Source organism: Clarias gariepinus, chromosome 1 (genome assembly GCF_024256425.1).
Source record: "Clarias gariepinus isolate MV-2021 ecotype Netherlands chromosome 1, CGAR_prim_01v2, whole genome shotgun sequence".
NCBI lineage: Eukaryota > Metazoa > Chordata > Actinopteri > Siluriformes > Clariidae > Clarias > Clarias gariepinus.
In genome coordinates, this window is record NC_071100.1 from 11,923,642 (window position 1) to 11,937,101 (window position 13,460).

The window sequence follows — 13,460 nt, forward strand, 5'->3', positions numbered from 1 at the left end:
CATAAAAAACTAAATGTAGAAACACCTACATTTAAAATAATGTTATAATCATGCAATAATCAATGCTTTTAAGAATTGATGATGACTTAAGGACAAAGACAGTTGAAATTATCATTCATCTCATTGTTTCTCTAAAGGGCATTTATAAGACAAAGCTGTCTTAATTGAGATAAAGCTAAAATAAATTTAACACTTAAAAAAGCACAATGACATGACAGCGTATCCATTATTAAATGACTGAGGAGACACCTGACATGAAAACAATTCTCATAAGTCCAGGAGAAAATATGGGTCCTAGGTCAAGATTTGAATGCAGCAATAGTTGGAGCTGATCTTCCTCTTAAATGTATGATCTTCAAAAATCTATAGGAAGTTACTGAAAAATGTACCTCACCCTTGTTTATAATCATGACTGTGAGATGGTTAGCAGTAATTAATCAGCACATTTAAAGAACCCTGTCTGAATGGAATAATCATGTCATTGATGTTCTGTAGAGACAGACCATGTAGTGCCTTAAAAACAAACAGTGAAATTAAAATCATTGCCATATTTGTCCAAAACTCAATGTAGAAATGCTTACTGTAAGTACTGTCTTTAGGCTCTCCAATCTGTGAAAGAGTGTGTGAAATGATTGTGGAATACTTTAAAAATAATGTTCCTCAATGTCAAATGTCAAAGGCTTTGCAAATCTCATCATCTCATCATCAAAAGATTCAGAGAAACTGGAGAAATCTCTGTGCTGAAGGGACATGGCCAAAGACATTTGTTGGATGGGCTCAGACAACACTCATTGGCATGATTGTGTCGTTGACATCATTAAATGGGCCCAGGAATCCTTTCAAAGGTCACTGTTGGCAAACACAATCCACCTTCCCATGTGCAGATGCAAACCGGAGGCCATATGTAAACATGGTCCAGAATCGCCATGTCCTGTGGACCAAGGCTCATTTAAAATGAAATGTTTAAAAAAAAAAAAAAAAAATCATCGTCTTCTATGTTCAGGCGAGTCCAAATTTGATTATCTTGTTGGAAATCACGGACGATGTGTCCTCTGGGCTAAAGAGGAAGGATACATTATAAGCAGCTTGCATTTTTTGCAAGGCACTATGAATTTTGAAAGGTATACATTATAAAGGGTTTAGATCACGTTCATTTCAGGGAATGCCTTGTGTATTTCAGTAGGACAATGCAAAACCACACTGCTGCAGCTATTACAAAAGAATGGCTTCATAGTAGAAGAGTCCATGTGCTGAATTCTCTTGCCTGCAGTCCAGGTCTTTCTCCTATAAAGAACATTTGGCGCATCATTAAACAAAAAGTATGTCAAAGACGACTGCAAACTCTTACAAGCTGAAAACCTATATCAGGTAAGAATGGAACAGAACGGATGGAAGAGCAGATGCTACACCATGGTAAATATGCCCCCGTCCCAACTTTTTTGAGACCTGAGGCAGACATTAAATTTGAAATGAGCTCATTTAGTGGATACAAGTGTAAAATTTCTCAGGTGAAACATTCCTGTTCTCTATCTTCTATTGTGAATCAAATATTGGCTTAAAGATTTTTTGGAATTCAGGATGTAAGATAATCTAAGGGACAGGTATATTCTATGACCTTCTTTTAAAAAAGTGATTATACTGAATGACCAGGTTTTTCCATGAATTAGTTTTTTTCTTCCCTAATGACATGCACATATTCCAACATTTATCTCTTTCATTCTCCCATCAACATGAGACCTTGGAGAGAAATTAAGCTGAGTCTGAACCGAAATAAGTGTTGGGACAATGCATAAGCTTATCGAAACGATGCCATGGTGAATAATCAAAAGCAAAATACTACCCAACGCAATGTTAGAGGGTGTGACTTTTTGTCCCATTATTTTATTAGACCTTATAACTTTAATAAAACAATGTGTTTTCGGTGATGGTTTAAGGAAATTAACATCTGTAAGAGCCATATGTAAAGTGACTTCCACTTACAGTAAATGCCAATGCTCACATATATAGTCCACCCTTGCCCTGAATAACCATTTCTTTGGAAGTGTGTTGTAAAGTTTAACCCCACCCATTTTAAGTATTATAAATAAGCATGTCTAGCTTCTGTCCTTACACCGGCATCTACCAGGAGACTTGTTTAAAAGGAACTTCTACTTCTAGCTACCTGCTTCTGACGACTTCCTTGTAAGTGTTCCTGCTATTCTTTAACCGATGATTGTCATGATGTCTGTTATTCAACGTCTATGTAGATTATTTCAATTTACATTAATCTTGCTCTTACTGTATGTAGTAATGCTTTATTTTAAGGTTCCATTAAGTAAAATTATTTATAGCACACTACTTCTGAATTTTAAACTCTGAACATTTTCTTTTGTAGCATTTCCTATAACCATGCGTCAGTCTTTAATTGAGTAAATAAATAAATAATACCACCAGTAATGCAAATTGTTGCAGCATAAGTGAAATAAAACACTGCTGCATTTAACCATAGTGAGTGAGTTACTTCTGAGGTCTGAATATAGACATGATAAATGCTAAATTTCAGTAATAAATATTTGCTAGGCATGAATAGTTAATCTCTAAACACAGCCCTATTACAGTAACTTAAGCAACATAACATATATTGACTGTTTTATATATTTATTTATTTTATTTTTGTGTCATTGAAATTAGAAATTGTTTTGTCACTTTTAATCACTCAATTTTTTTTTTTACATGAACTAAAATAAACCTAAACCAGGGGAAATGTCCCTGGAAGACGAGTGTAATCACAGGTCAAGAAAAATGCAAACTGGTTATTAAAATCAATCAAGGTGAAAAATCACGGGACTAGCTAGTCAGGCTAAGGGTTCTGTCACTCGCTTAATCAGATCAAGTAAAAAAAGGGTTCTCTGGCGAAACCATAGCAGAAAACAGTATTGCCAAAGCATGTCCGCTAATTTTAACAATTAAAAAAGAAAAGTAACTGTAAAGTTAAGAATGTAGAGATAAAAAAGAGAAAGGCAAGATTCAGATGTTAGCCATGCTCATATTGAAGTGCATAAACTGTCATCTTGAATAAGCAGGGATAGTGCAATCTCTCTCTCTCTCTTTCTCTCTCTCTCTGTCTTTTGTGTCTGTACAATTGGATGCAGTAGTTTATGTGAATGCTAACAACTGTACCATTGCTCATACGTTTTCACCCCCAGGGCCAACAAGAGTCATAAGAGGACAGAGACTGAGGTAAACTGCAGAAATTCTAAAAAGACAAAAGGTGAGCAGAGCATAAGCCATTAATAAAGATAAGAACCATAGTAATTGTTGTGTGTGTGTGTGTGTGTGTGTGTGTGTGTGTGTGTGTGTGTGTGTGTGAGAGAGAGAGAGAGAGAGAGAGAGAGAGAGAGAGACAGGGGGAGAGAGAATATGATCTACCTTTTTTATTTAATTTTGTGAAGGTCTTCCTGTGGCCCTTATAAAGAAGAACATTTACAAATAAAAATAAATTAGCTACAAATAAAGTGACCGCCAGTTCACGTCACATAATGGTCTTTAATCGTTTTATGACAGGCCCTTCCTAATGGAATTGTATTTGACAGGACACCAGAGGTAGATACTCAGTGGGGGTAATTTCTCTTATTATTGCACCAAGAAATAACATTTAGAAGCTGTAGCTTTCCAGAGGGGTTTGGAGCGATGAAATGTGCACAATGTGCGCCTCAGTTGTTTGTGTCTTATTTATATGTTCTATTAATATTTTATGCATAAATTTACTGTTTTAAATCTGTGCATATTTTATTGTTTTACATGTAATGTACTGTTTATGTAATTGGTTACAATGTTCATGAAAGAAATCAATAAAATTAGGCAGAGGTTTGTGAGGATGCTGACCAGACAGGATAGAAAGAGCACAACAGCTTCAAATAACCCAAGTATAGGGCTGCACTGACGTGTCTAGGAGATTAATCATGGAAATTACATGAATATGTCGACTTCCATGCAATCTTTGCTTTCGTCCCTGCCATTGCCAGCACATGGTGGAATATCAAGGTTCATCGCCAAAAATTCCTATGTGTGAAAACGTTAATTAGTTAAATTGATTTATTAATCCAAAAAAAATTAATAAAATAAAAACATGTATAAGTCGTTTGCAAGGGAAATGTATTTAGTTAGATACAGTAGCAATATTAAACAATTTATTGCAATCTATTAATTCTTTTATGTTTTCTATTATTACTTGGTGTGAGGTTTTTATTAATTAGGTGCAATTTTAACATCTTTAAAAAATGTAAAAATTATGGTTACCAATAAGAATAGATTAGAATCACAACTTGGGTCTCATTTATGGCTTAAATTGTGCGATGACATAATTTTGCTGCGGCCATTTTGTTTAAAGATGGCCATACTGGTCTACCCAAAATATATATTGGTACTTTGGTACTATCTACCTTGTAGTGGTGTGAGATAGAAGTTACAAGTAATTTATTCATTTTAGTTAAGGTTAATTAACTTTATGTAAAGCATTTGCATATATTATGAATGAATGACTGGTTTTATTCCAAAAGTACGTATTGGCCATTAGTAAGAATAAATTAATTAAATAAACAGTCGGCTGAAAACACTTTATGATCTGAATCATAAAATAATATTGGCAGTAGCTTTTGATTATTTATTTTTAAAAAACAATAATTATTAAAAATGGCCTTAACACAACTGATTGTCTGTTTTCCTTTTAAAGGTTAAGCTCAAGATAATGTCAGCCCTGGCAGATGTAGCTGCAGTTGGTGCGAATGGAGGAAACCCCTTTAATTTTAATGGCACTGAAAATGGATCCACATTGCAAAAGATCTGGGTGTGGCTCGGTGACTGGCAAGTGAAGGCCATAAAGGTCTGCCTTACTGATGGCCAGTCCAAGCAGTTTGGTGTACCTGCTGGGGATGTTAAAGAGTTTATATTTGAAGATGGAGAGCATTTCACCTCCCTTTCACTATGGGCAAATTCAAGGGGAACACGTCTGGGTGCCATCAAATTCAAGACAACTCACTCCAGGGAGTTCTATGTAAAGCAGAGAAGTGAAGGGTTGAACCAAGAAGTTCCAGTTGATGTTGCTTCTGGGATCTGCATGGGAATCACAGGGTGTTCAGGTTCAGATATTGATTGCTTGGGCTTCATATTCATTAACACGATCAAGTCTACTAAGCTTACAGATGTTGAGTATCCTACACTTAAGGAAGTGATACCCAAAGTGAATGTCAGGGAAATCAAATCCATGACCTACCACAATGATACTTCTCTAACTCAAGAATACAAAGTTGAAACCTCCCAAAAAATAACACAGAAATCCTTCTGGTCAGTTACCGGAAAATTGGAGTTGACATACACCCTGGAAGTGAACTCAGGAATCCCACTGATTACAAAGAAAAAATCAAACTATGATTTCAAACTTGGTGTTGATGGTACATATGCTTCAGAGATCAGTGAAGAGAGAATGGAGCTTTACTCATTTCTTGTTAAAGTCCTTCCAGGTAAAACCGTGGATGTGGACATCACACTTGGCCAGGCTCCAGTTGATCTCCCCTTCAAAGGCAAAGTCAAGATTACGTGCCATAATGGTGGTGTGCTGGAATTTAAAACCAGTGGAACCTACAAAGGTGTCACTTACACTGCTGGAGATGTAACTGTGACTGAATCAGCCAAAAACCTCGGTGGGGCCTCAAAATCTGCAAAGTTTATTCTAAAAATGTAATGAAAATTTAATATAATGAATCTCACCTATTACATTATTCAAATCAAAAATGTTTTCTTTGTTAGCTTGGCTTAAAGAATTGGTTCAATTATTATCTTTCAATAATCCTTATTGATATCCTTATTGATTATTTGATTTGATTTCTTTTTCAAAAGAATATTAAAATCTGTAAAGATTTCTATCAATAAAGTCAGTCTCAACATAAACACCCCACTGTTGTTTCAACTCATCTTTGCCTGTATATGAAAGCCTGTCTTTGTCCTTTCTGTTCTTTGTATACTGTTCATATGGTGCTAAAGTACAGGAGTGTTACTTCTGAACAGAGGTGGGTAGAGTAGCCAAAAAATCTACTCAAGTAAAAGTATCTGTACTTCAAAATAAAAAGTATGGTGCAGTAAAACTCAACTAGAAGTAAAAAGTAGTAATCTGAAATATCACCCAAGTAAGTATTCGGTGAAAAGCCTCCTCAAGTACTGAGTAACTGTTTCATCACAATGTCTGATTAATTTTTTTTAGAAAGTATGTAAGCAGATAAAATCAATAAAATTAAAAAAATTAAACGAAAAAAAAATGAAATATCTGTACAAAATATCAAATTAAGGAATAAGAAATACAAATGTCCCAATCTCAATATAAAACAATATAAAGCTTTTGAAATAAATATCTACTGTAGGTAACACATGGATGTTTGAACAGTGTAAACTATTTCCTGTGTAAGATATACTGTATATTCAGTTGCCCTGCAAATGCCTCAGCAGATAACAAATAACATTAGAACATGTACAAGAGGCCTCACTTTACCATGAACTGTGTCCAGCAGAACAAATGTAAGAAACTTGTATTTTTTAGCATCTAGCTTTATTTTCTAATTAAATGTTAAGATTGCAACATTAAATAAAACCGCTAAACTAACCGCGACATGTTTGCTTCACTGTCTACCATTGCTGAAGACAACCCTCCCCCGACCCCTGCCTTCTGTGTGGCCATTTGACTCCATGCGGTTATTGGTTTTGCGGCTGATTGGTCCAACGGATTTATGATTATTGTTGCTACATCTGATTGGTGAAACAGTCACGTGGTAGATCCACCAGCTGCATTTCTCTGGCAAAAACAAAAAATATCTAATGTGTCCAATAAATGGTTGGAAAAGTAACAAGTCGAGTGTAGCCGAATGTAAGAGTAACGTTTCTTCTTCATGAAGTTACTCAAGTAAAAGTAAAAAGTATGGTGCAGGAAAAAGTACTCATAGAAGTATTTTTTTTTCAAAAGTTACTTAAGTAAATATAATGTTAACGATTCACATACAATCATTCACATACACTCATGCATCCATATGTACAGATACAAATGACAGAGAGAGAGAGAGAGAGAGAGAGAGATTTTAACTCACTTTATTATAACAAATTAATAAATTTACTGTTTTACAATTATATATACAAATATATTGTGGCGTGGGCGGGGTTTTGGGACTAGTAACCATCATGCTTTGCGGGAGGGGTTGTTAGGTGTTCACCCTGTCGAGGAAAGGTTACACTCTAAAAAATGATTCTGTGGCCTTGTAAATTTCACAGTTATAAAAAAGTTATGTTACCTTAATAAAATCTCTAAAAGTCACATACATGATTGTTTGAGTTAGACAAATCAAAATAAATGCCTAAAAAAACAATTATTCATTTTGTCTTAAATTTACACTATAATTTAAGTTTACTTCACTAGTAAAAATCAGTATTTGACTAACTGAATTATATTTTTAACATGCACTTAATATTTTTTGATACATTTCAATCAAAATATCTGGTAATGGAGTAATTGTACTGATTAGTTTCAAGAACTACAATTATAAATTATTCTAACTCAATATTCTTTATTTTTAACAACAAAAACTTAAATAATTGAGTAAATTGCCCTGTGCAAGTGCTCATGGGAAGTCTGGTGTAACATCAGAGACAAGAAGGCTGTGAGGATGTGAGAATGGACATGAAGCACCTGGAACATTCTGGAACATTCCTTACAAATCCTGGTGAGTAAACAGCTAACACACGTTACTGTAATAATGACTCTGTCTGCCTGCACACACAACTTTATAGGGTGTGAATTACTGTTCTGAATCCTGTCACAGCCGAGCTCCAGAGCTAACGATAGCTAGCAACAGGCCAGTCCTGGGGTTCAGTGTGATTTAGCTTGTTTGTTCCAACCACCAAACTGCTCAGCTAAAGCGCGTTTAACACAGACACTTAAACTCTGGTGTAAAAGGAGAGATTTAACACCGAGCAGCAGCGCGTGCATGTCCGGGTTTCTCGGCGTAAACGGCGGCGGTTGTGCCGCAATATTTGAATTTCTCCCGCCAAATGCGGTGATTTTGTGCAGCCTACCGCCACTGTGGCGAGGATATAAAACTAACATGTTCAAATAATTACCGCATGTGTACCGGTCCACCTCACACACTGAACCGCGAGTCTGCTCGGTCACTCCGACACTTTAAGGAGGAAACGTGGACCAAATCCGGTTTAAACAGCAGAAATGAGGTGCAGTGTCCGGGTTCTGGCAGTGTTTTATCCGTTACTGTATATGAGTATTTTTAACATGATTAAACACTGAGCAAGCAGCAGCAGATGTTATAAATAAAAGTGCTAAGTACTGTACTAGTAACTAAAGCTATGAAATATAAAGATTTAGTGAAAATACAACATTTCTCTCAGAATTAGAATTGGGAGAAAGTAATATGAAATTTAAATATTTATATTTACAATGTTATGTATGTTCTGATATGTAAGTAAAATAAACTAAAACTGATTTTGTGTGTTTGTGTGAAACATGTTATCTATTTTCTATATCTCTTTCACAGCACCAACACCACTAATGAAGAGAAGTTGAATGGAGATAAAACAGGAGGTAAATGTCAACTTTTTAAAATGTTACAGAAGTATTAAATGTGTAACCATTGAATCAAAGATAGAAATAGACTATTAGTCCAAAAATTATGTATTTTAACGGGAGTACTATTTTACCAGTCTGGTAGACTTTACAGTAACAGTCACACTTGTACTTACTTGTATACTATTGTTCCTTTTTCAGGTGCCAGTTTATGGGATGGCGGTGTAAGCTCTGCACATTTGTCGTATCATCAAAAGGAATTTCGATCATTATGGAGTGGTACTGTTGGTCATGGATATTTAGTGTCCTGTCTTCATTTAGACTGTCGTTGCTTCTTTAAGATTTGAGAAGATCTGCACACACATTTGTATGGATCCCACAGTTTGCAGGAAACTGAAGTGTGAAGGTGTGCAATCTTTCAGATGTAAAATGTGACTCATTAGATTCTAATACAAAAGTCTACTTTCCATGTGTTAACTGTATAATACTTGTGGCAGAAGTATTGTTTCTGAAACTGTTTACTGATAACATAAATTCAGCTCTTTGTTTATGATCTTGTTACATGTCATTTTCAAAGTAAACCAGGTTGAGTTTAGACTTCATGTCTTGTCAAATTTGGCAAATAAATGTTTAATTAAAATGAAAATGTGTGTATTGTTTCTTTCATTCAGTTAAAATATTTAGTAAATGTAGCACATTTGTTTATTAAATAATAGTATAATTTTCAGTATCTTCTACCTTCCATTTCAATTATATCTACTCAATTATTTTACAAATTTTCACTTTTCATTAACTTCTAATTTTCATTACATTTACTCAATTTTGTACATCATTGTACTAAATATAGTTATTCAGGTCTACTTAATTTTTTTACTGACTTGTACTCAATTCATAAAGTATATTTTACATGATTTTTATATTTTTTTATATTTACTCAATATTTTTAAGTGTAAAAATGTTTCACCAAAAAAATTGAGTACAGCACAGTTTTATTTTTTAGAGTGTAGTGGCTTCGGCCAGGGTGTGTGTGTGTGTGAGTTAGAAGTATGTCTTGTGGATCTGTGTCGAATGTGTGGTTGTGTGACTTATTGTGCGATGTTAAATAAACTACTCCCAGCCATTTGCATTGGGCAGCAAGGAAGCTCACTCGTCTCTCCACCATCCTTCCCGGCGATAAAACGCTACAATATATACATATACACACATACTGTACATACACACACACACACATAAAATTACGTGTACATACATACTTACATACACATACGCACACACATACATACACAAAGTATTAACATATGTACATTCGGGTTTTTTTTTTTTTTTTTTTTTTAAGGAAAGACCCTCCACCCCACCAACAAATCCAACGTCTTTTAAAGTTTTGTGTCGCACTGTTATGTTTTTATAGTCTGGTTTATTTACGTGTAATTTGTCCTGTTTGCTGATGTGAGATTTTTTAGATTTTTTTTGTCTCCCGGGAATAGTTTATTGATCAATTGTCTTTTTTCTTTTTCGGTTAACTGTAAGAATTGGTTTATTTGTTCCTCTGTGTCTCCTTGTGGTTCTGTGTGTGTGTGTGCGGTGCTGCATCCTGCTTCTTCTATGTCCTGTGTTGTTGTGTTCAGTGTTTGGCTGCGGGTTTTCCGTTTGCTGCTTTGTTCAGTGATGGTCGTCTCGTCTCTTTTTCTCCTTGGTTTTATTGAGGTTTTTTCTTTTGGTGTCGGTGTGCAGGTTTGAGGTTCCTGTGCCTCCCCGGTGCTGGTGTTGGGGGCGTGGTCAGCGTTGGGGGCGTGGTCAGTGCTGACTACTGTACACGGGTCGGGATGTTTACTCTCGCTGTGTACAGTAGTGGCGATGTTCGGGTCATCGCCGGGCGCGGTGTGTGTCTCTGTGGTGGCGGTGTGTGTATGACTGACCTCCATGAGTGCTGGCTCGGGTGTGTCGCTGAGGCCCGCGGCGGACTCGGACTCCTTGGTGTTTTCCGGCTGACTGTCCCCGCGCTGCTGCTGCTGTTTCCGGGCCGAGTCGCCCCCCGAGCTCCCCGGCTGCGCTCCCTCATGATCACCTCGTCCTGTATAAACGGAGGCACATTAGAGATCACCACTCTTGTCGCGGGGGCCGACAGAGGGGTGACCTGGACCGCAGATCCTCTCACGGTTATTCCGCTCCTAATCAGCGCACTCACGAGGCTCGTCTTTTTCACAAACTTCACCACCGCTTTGTTCATCCGGGAGGCTGAGTAGATGTTGTCGCACCCGACCTGCTCTCCCACCGCTAACAGTACCTCCTCCACCAGTACCCCATTGTCCGTGACACACCTGACACCATTACGGAGAGACAAACTTTCCCCACCGGCCTCAGAGGCCATGGTGCCCCGCTCTCTCTCTCACTATAAAGTTTTAAACTAAATGTCTTTTAAAACGCATTTGCTAAATAATGATTAAGGGGAAATAAATACATAAAAAATAAATAAAGAAATAAATAAAGAAATGGGGGTTAAAGAAAAAGGAAAGTTTTTTCAGAAAATCTGGCAAGACGCCAAACAGTCTTCCACGCGCTTTCTCACACCCAGCGCATGCGCAGAGAGAGAGAGAGCGAGAGAGAGAGAGAGAGATTGCACTATCCCTGCTTATTCAAGATGACAGTTTATGCACATCAATATGAGCATGGCTAACATCTGAATCTTTTATTTCTCTTTTTTATCCCTACATTCTTAACTTTACTGTTACTTTTCTTCTTTGATTGTCAAAATTTGCTGACATGCTTTAGCAGTACTGTTTCTTGCTATGGTTATACCAGCGAACCATTTTTAAACTGATCTGATTGAGCGAGTGACAGAACCCTTAGCCTAACTAGCTAGTCCCGTGATTTTTTACCTTGATTGGTTTTGATAACCTGAGTTTTTCTTGACATGTGATTACACTCATCTTTTCAGGGACATTTCCCCTGGTTTAGGTAGGTTTATTTTAGGTTATGTATAAAATGAGCATTAGTGATTACAAGTGAGAAAACTATTTCTTAGGGACACAGACAGGCTCCAATACCTGTTACACCAAGCATACGCCCTATGGCGAAACACAGGCTTAAAGACACATAGCCTAAGCCATGTGGCGAAACACAGGCTTAAGGACACACGCAGGCTCTAATACAGATCTGGCCATTAAAAACGCACGTTTCGAGAAATGGGATCCCAAGCTGTGAAAATGCCCTTCATTACCTGTAGGGGGCAGTCGTGTTTCAGTCTGAAGTATTGTGTGTCTACTGAAGCCGAAAACGTGTTCTCTCTCTTAGGCGCCCATTGACAGCAAGCGACGGAGCTCATAAACGTGTCGAGCTTAAACTGTAAATACTGATATGTATTTATTCTTCATTTTTTTCTCTCCTCCTATGATGATACTTTGTTACAACGCACCCATGCAATATTGTTTTATTGTGTTTATGTGCTTTAAATATCGTTGGGTTGTGCTATAAATTCAGTGTTATTTCGTGTACTTTGATCACACTGTTGGGTTGCTTTTGCTATAAATACTAAAAGTGCTGCATGATTAAACTCAATGCAAAAAACAGTGTTTATGCAGTAAACCCATGGGTGAACACGACGCTTTAAGAATTTAGTTAAACACAAATATATAAGTGCCATTTTAATTCAAATACAACATTTTAATGGTTAGTGATTGGTGCATGGGCGTCAACTCACACGTTCTGTAATAATCCATTGTCATTCGTATTACCGTTGTTTTAGAGCTCTTTACTAAAGCGTTCTCTAGTTAGTAAGTAATTAAGTAAGTAAGTACAGTAAGCAAATAAAAAAGAAATGAATAAATAGCTTTAAATGGTACTTCAGCGTAGTAAAAGTACCCTAGCATGAGTTTATATACGGTATAATAAAAATATTATGTATAAACAAAGTCTAATTTATATATTTGTGTTTAATTAAATTCTAAACATTTTAATGGTTAGTGTAAATAGTTATCTTACACTGTGTTTGGGGAGGAGCTTGGCTTGTACAGGTTACTATACGCTGATCAGCAGTCGGCGCCCCGCCGTAACGAGCAGATCAAAGGAGCAGTTATCGGCTTTGACACTTAGCTTCTGAGTTTGGAGGCCAGGGTTGGTTGGTTGGTTGGTTGGAAGCATGTATGAAGGAGAAGATAACGTCACAAACACACACACAAACTCTCCGTGCACACACACACAAACTCTCCGTGCACACACACACAATCTCTCCATGCAGATACAGCGTGCAGAGAACAACTTCGTAATACACCTGGCCATTAATTAAAACGAATATTTAGGCCTAAAAAATATGCTTTAAAATCCATCTTAAATTCATTTATCGGCGTGTATAAACCAGCGACTTGCACTTATATAGGCTACTCGATAGTTACAGTAAACGTTGGCTTTTCCAACACGCCAGCGCACTCCGATGTGAGGCGATTTATTCAAGTCATAATTAGAGAATATATAGAGAGATAAATAACATAGAGGAAGCATAATGTGACTGTCCATACAGTAAATAAAAAGAAAAGTATAAAATCCAACTATTAAGTCTGATTTAATTGCTATCATTAATCTATCTATTTAAACCTATCTATTTTAGGCATAAACATCCGCTCTGTCTTGTTAATTCATCTAAACCCCTTACAGTATTTGGCAACAGCGCACACAGTTTGATAAATTCACATCTACAGAAAGGTGAAAAGCGATTCCGCAGAATCTTCTGACACAGTGCTTGCTCTAAAGGACTATACTCGACAAGAATATAGAGGATAAGAATCATATTTACAATAAGATACTTAATTAAATAATAGAATTATATCAAATAAGAACCTTATCTAAAAGCCAGACCGACCAAATTTCTCATTCA

The 13,460-nt window shown here is 36.6% G+C and overlaps 1 protein-coding gene and 1 long non-coding RNA gene across 2 annotated transcripts; both read left to right on the top strand.

Annotated features, from left to right (window-relative positions):
• The first annotated feature begins 4,717 nt into the window (after positions 1-4,717).
• Positions 4,718-5,719, top strand: LOC128520246 (aerolysin-like protein). The gene has a single exon (XM_053494403.1). It carries the CDS (start codon positions 4,727-4,729, stop codon positions 5,717-5,719), a length of 993 nt encoding a protein of 330 aa, XP_053350378.1. The 5' UTR covers positions 4,718-4,726.
• A 1,889-nt stretch (positions 5,720-7,608) lies between these two features.
• On the top strand, positions 7,609-8,872 carry LOC128542339 (uncharacterized). Its single transcript, XR_008365663.1, has 3 exons — positions 7,609-7,739; positions 8,565-8,611; positions 8,795-8,872. It is a non-coding gene; the product is annotated as an uncharacterized LOC128542339 (long non-coding RNA).
• Positions 8,873-13,460: the final 4,588 nt, after the last annotated feature.

What these genes read in the sequence shown, in the direction of transcription:
- LOC128520246 (XM_053494403.1), top strand. Translation starts at nt 4,727, where the DNA reads ATGTCAGCCCTGGCAGATGTAGCTGCAGTTGGTGCGAATGGAGGAAAC.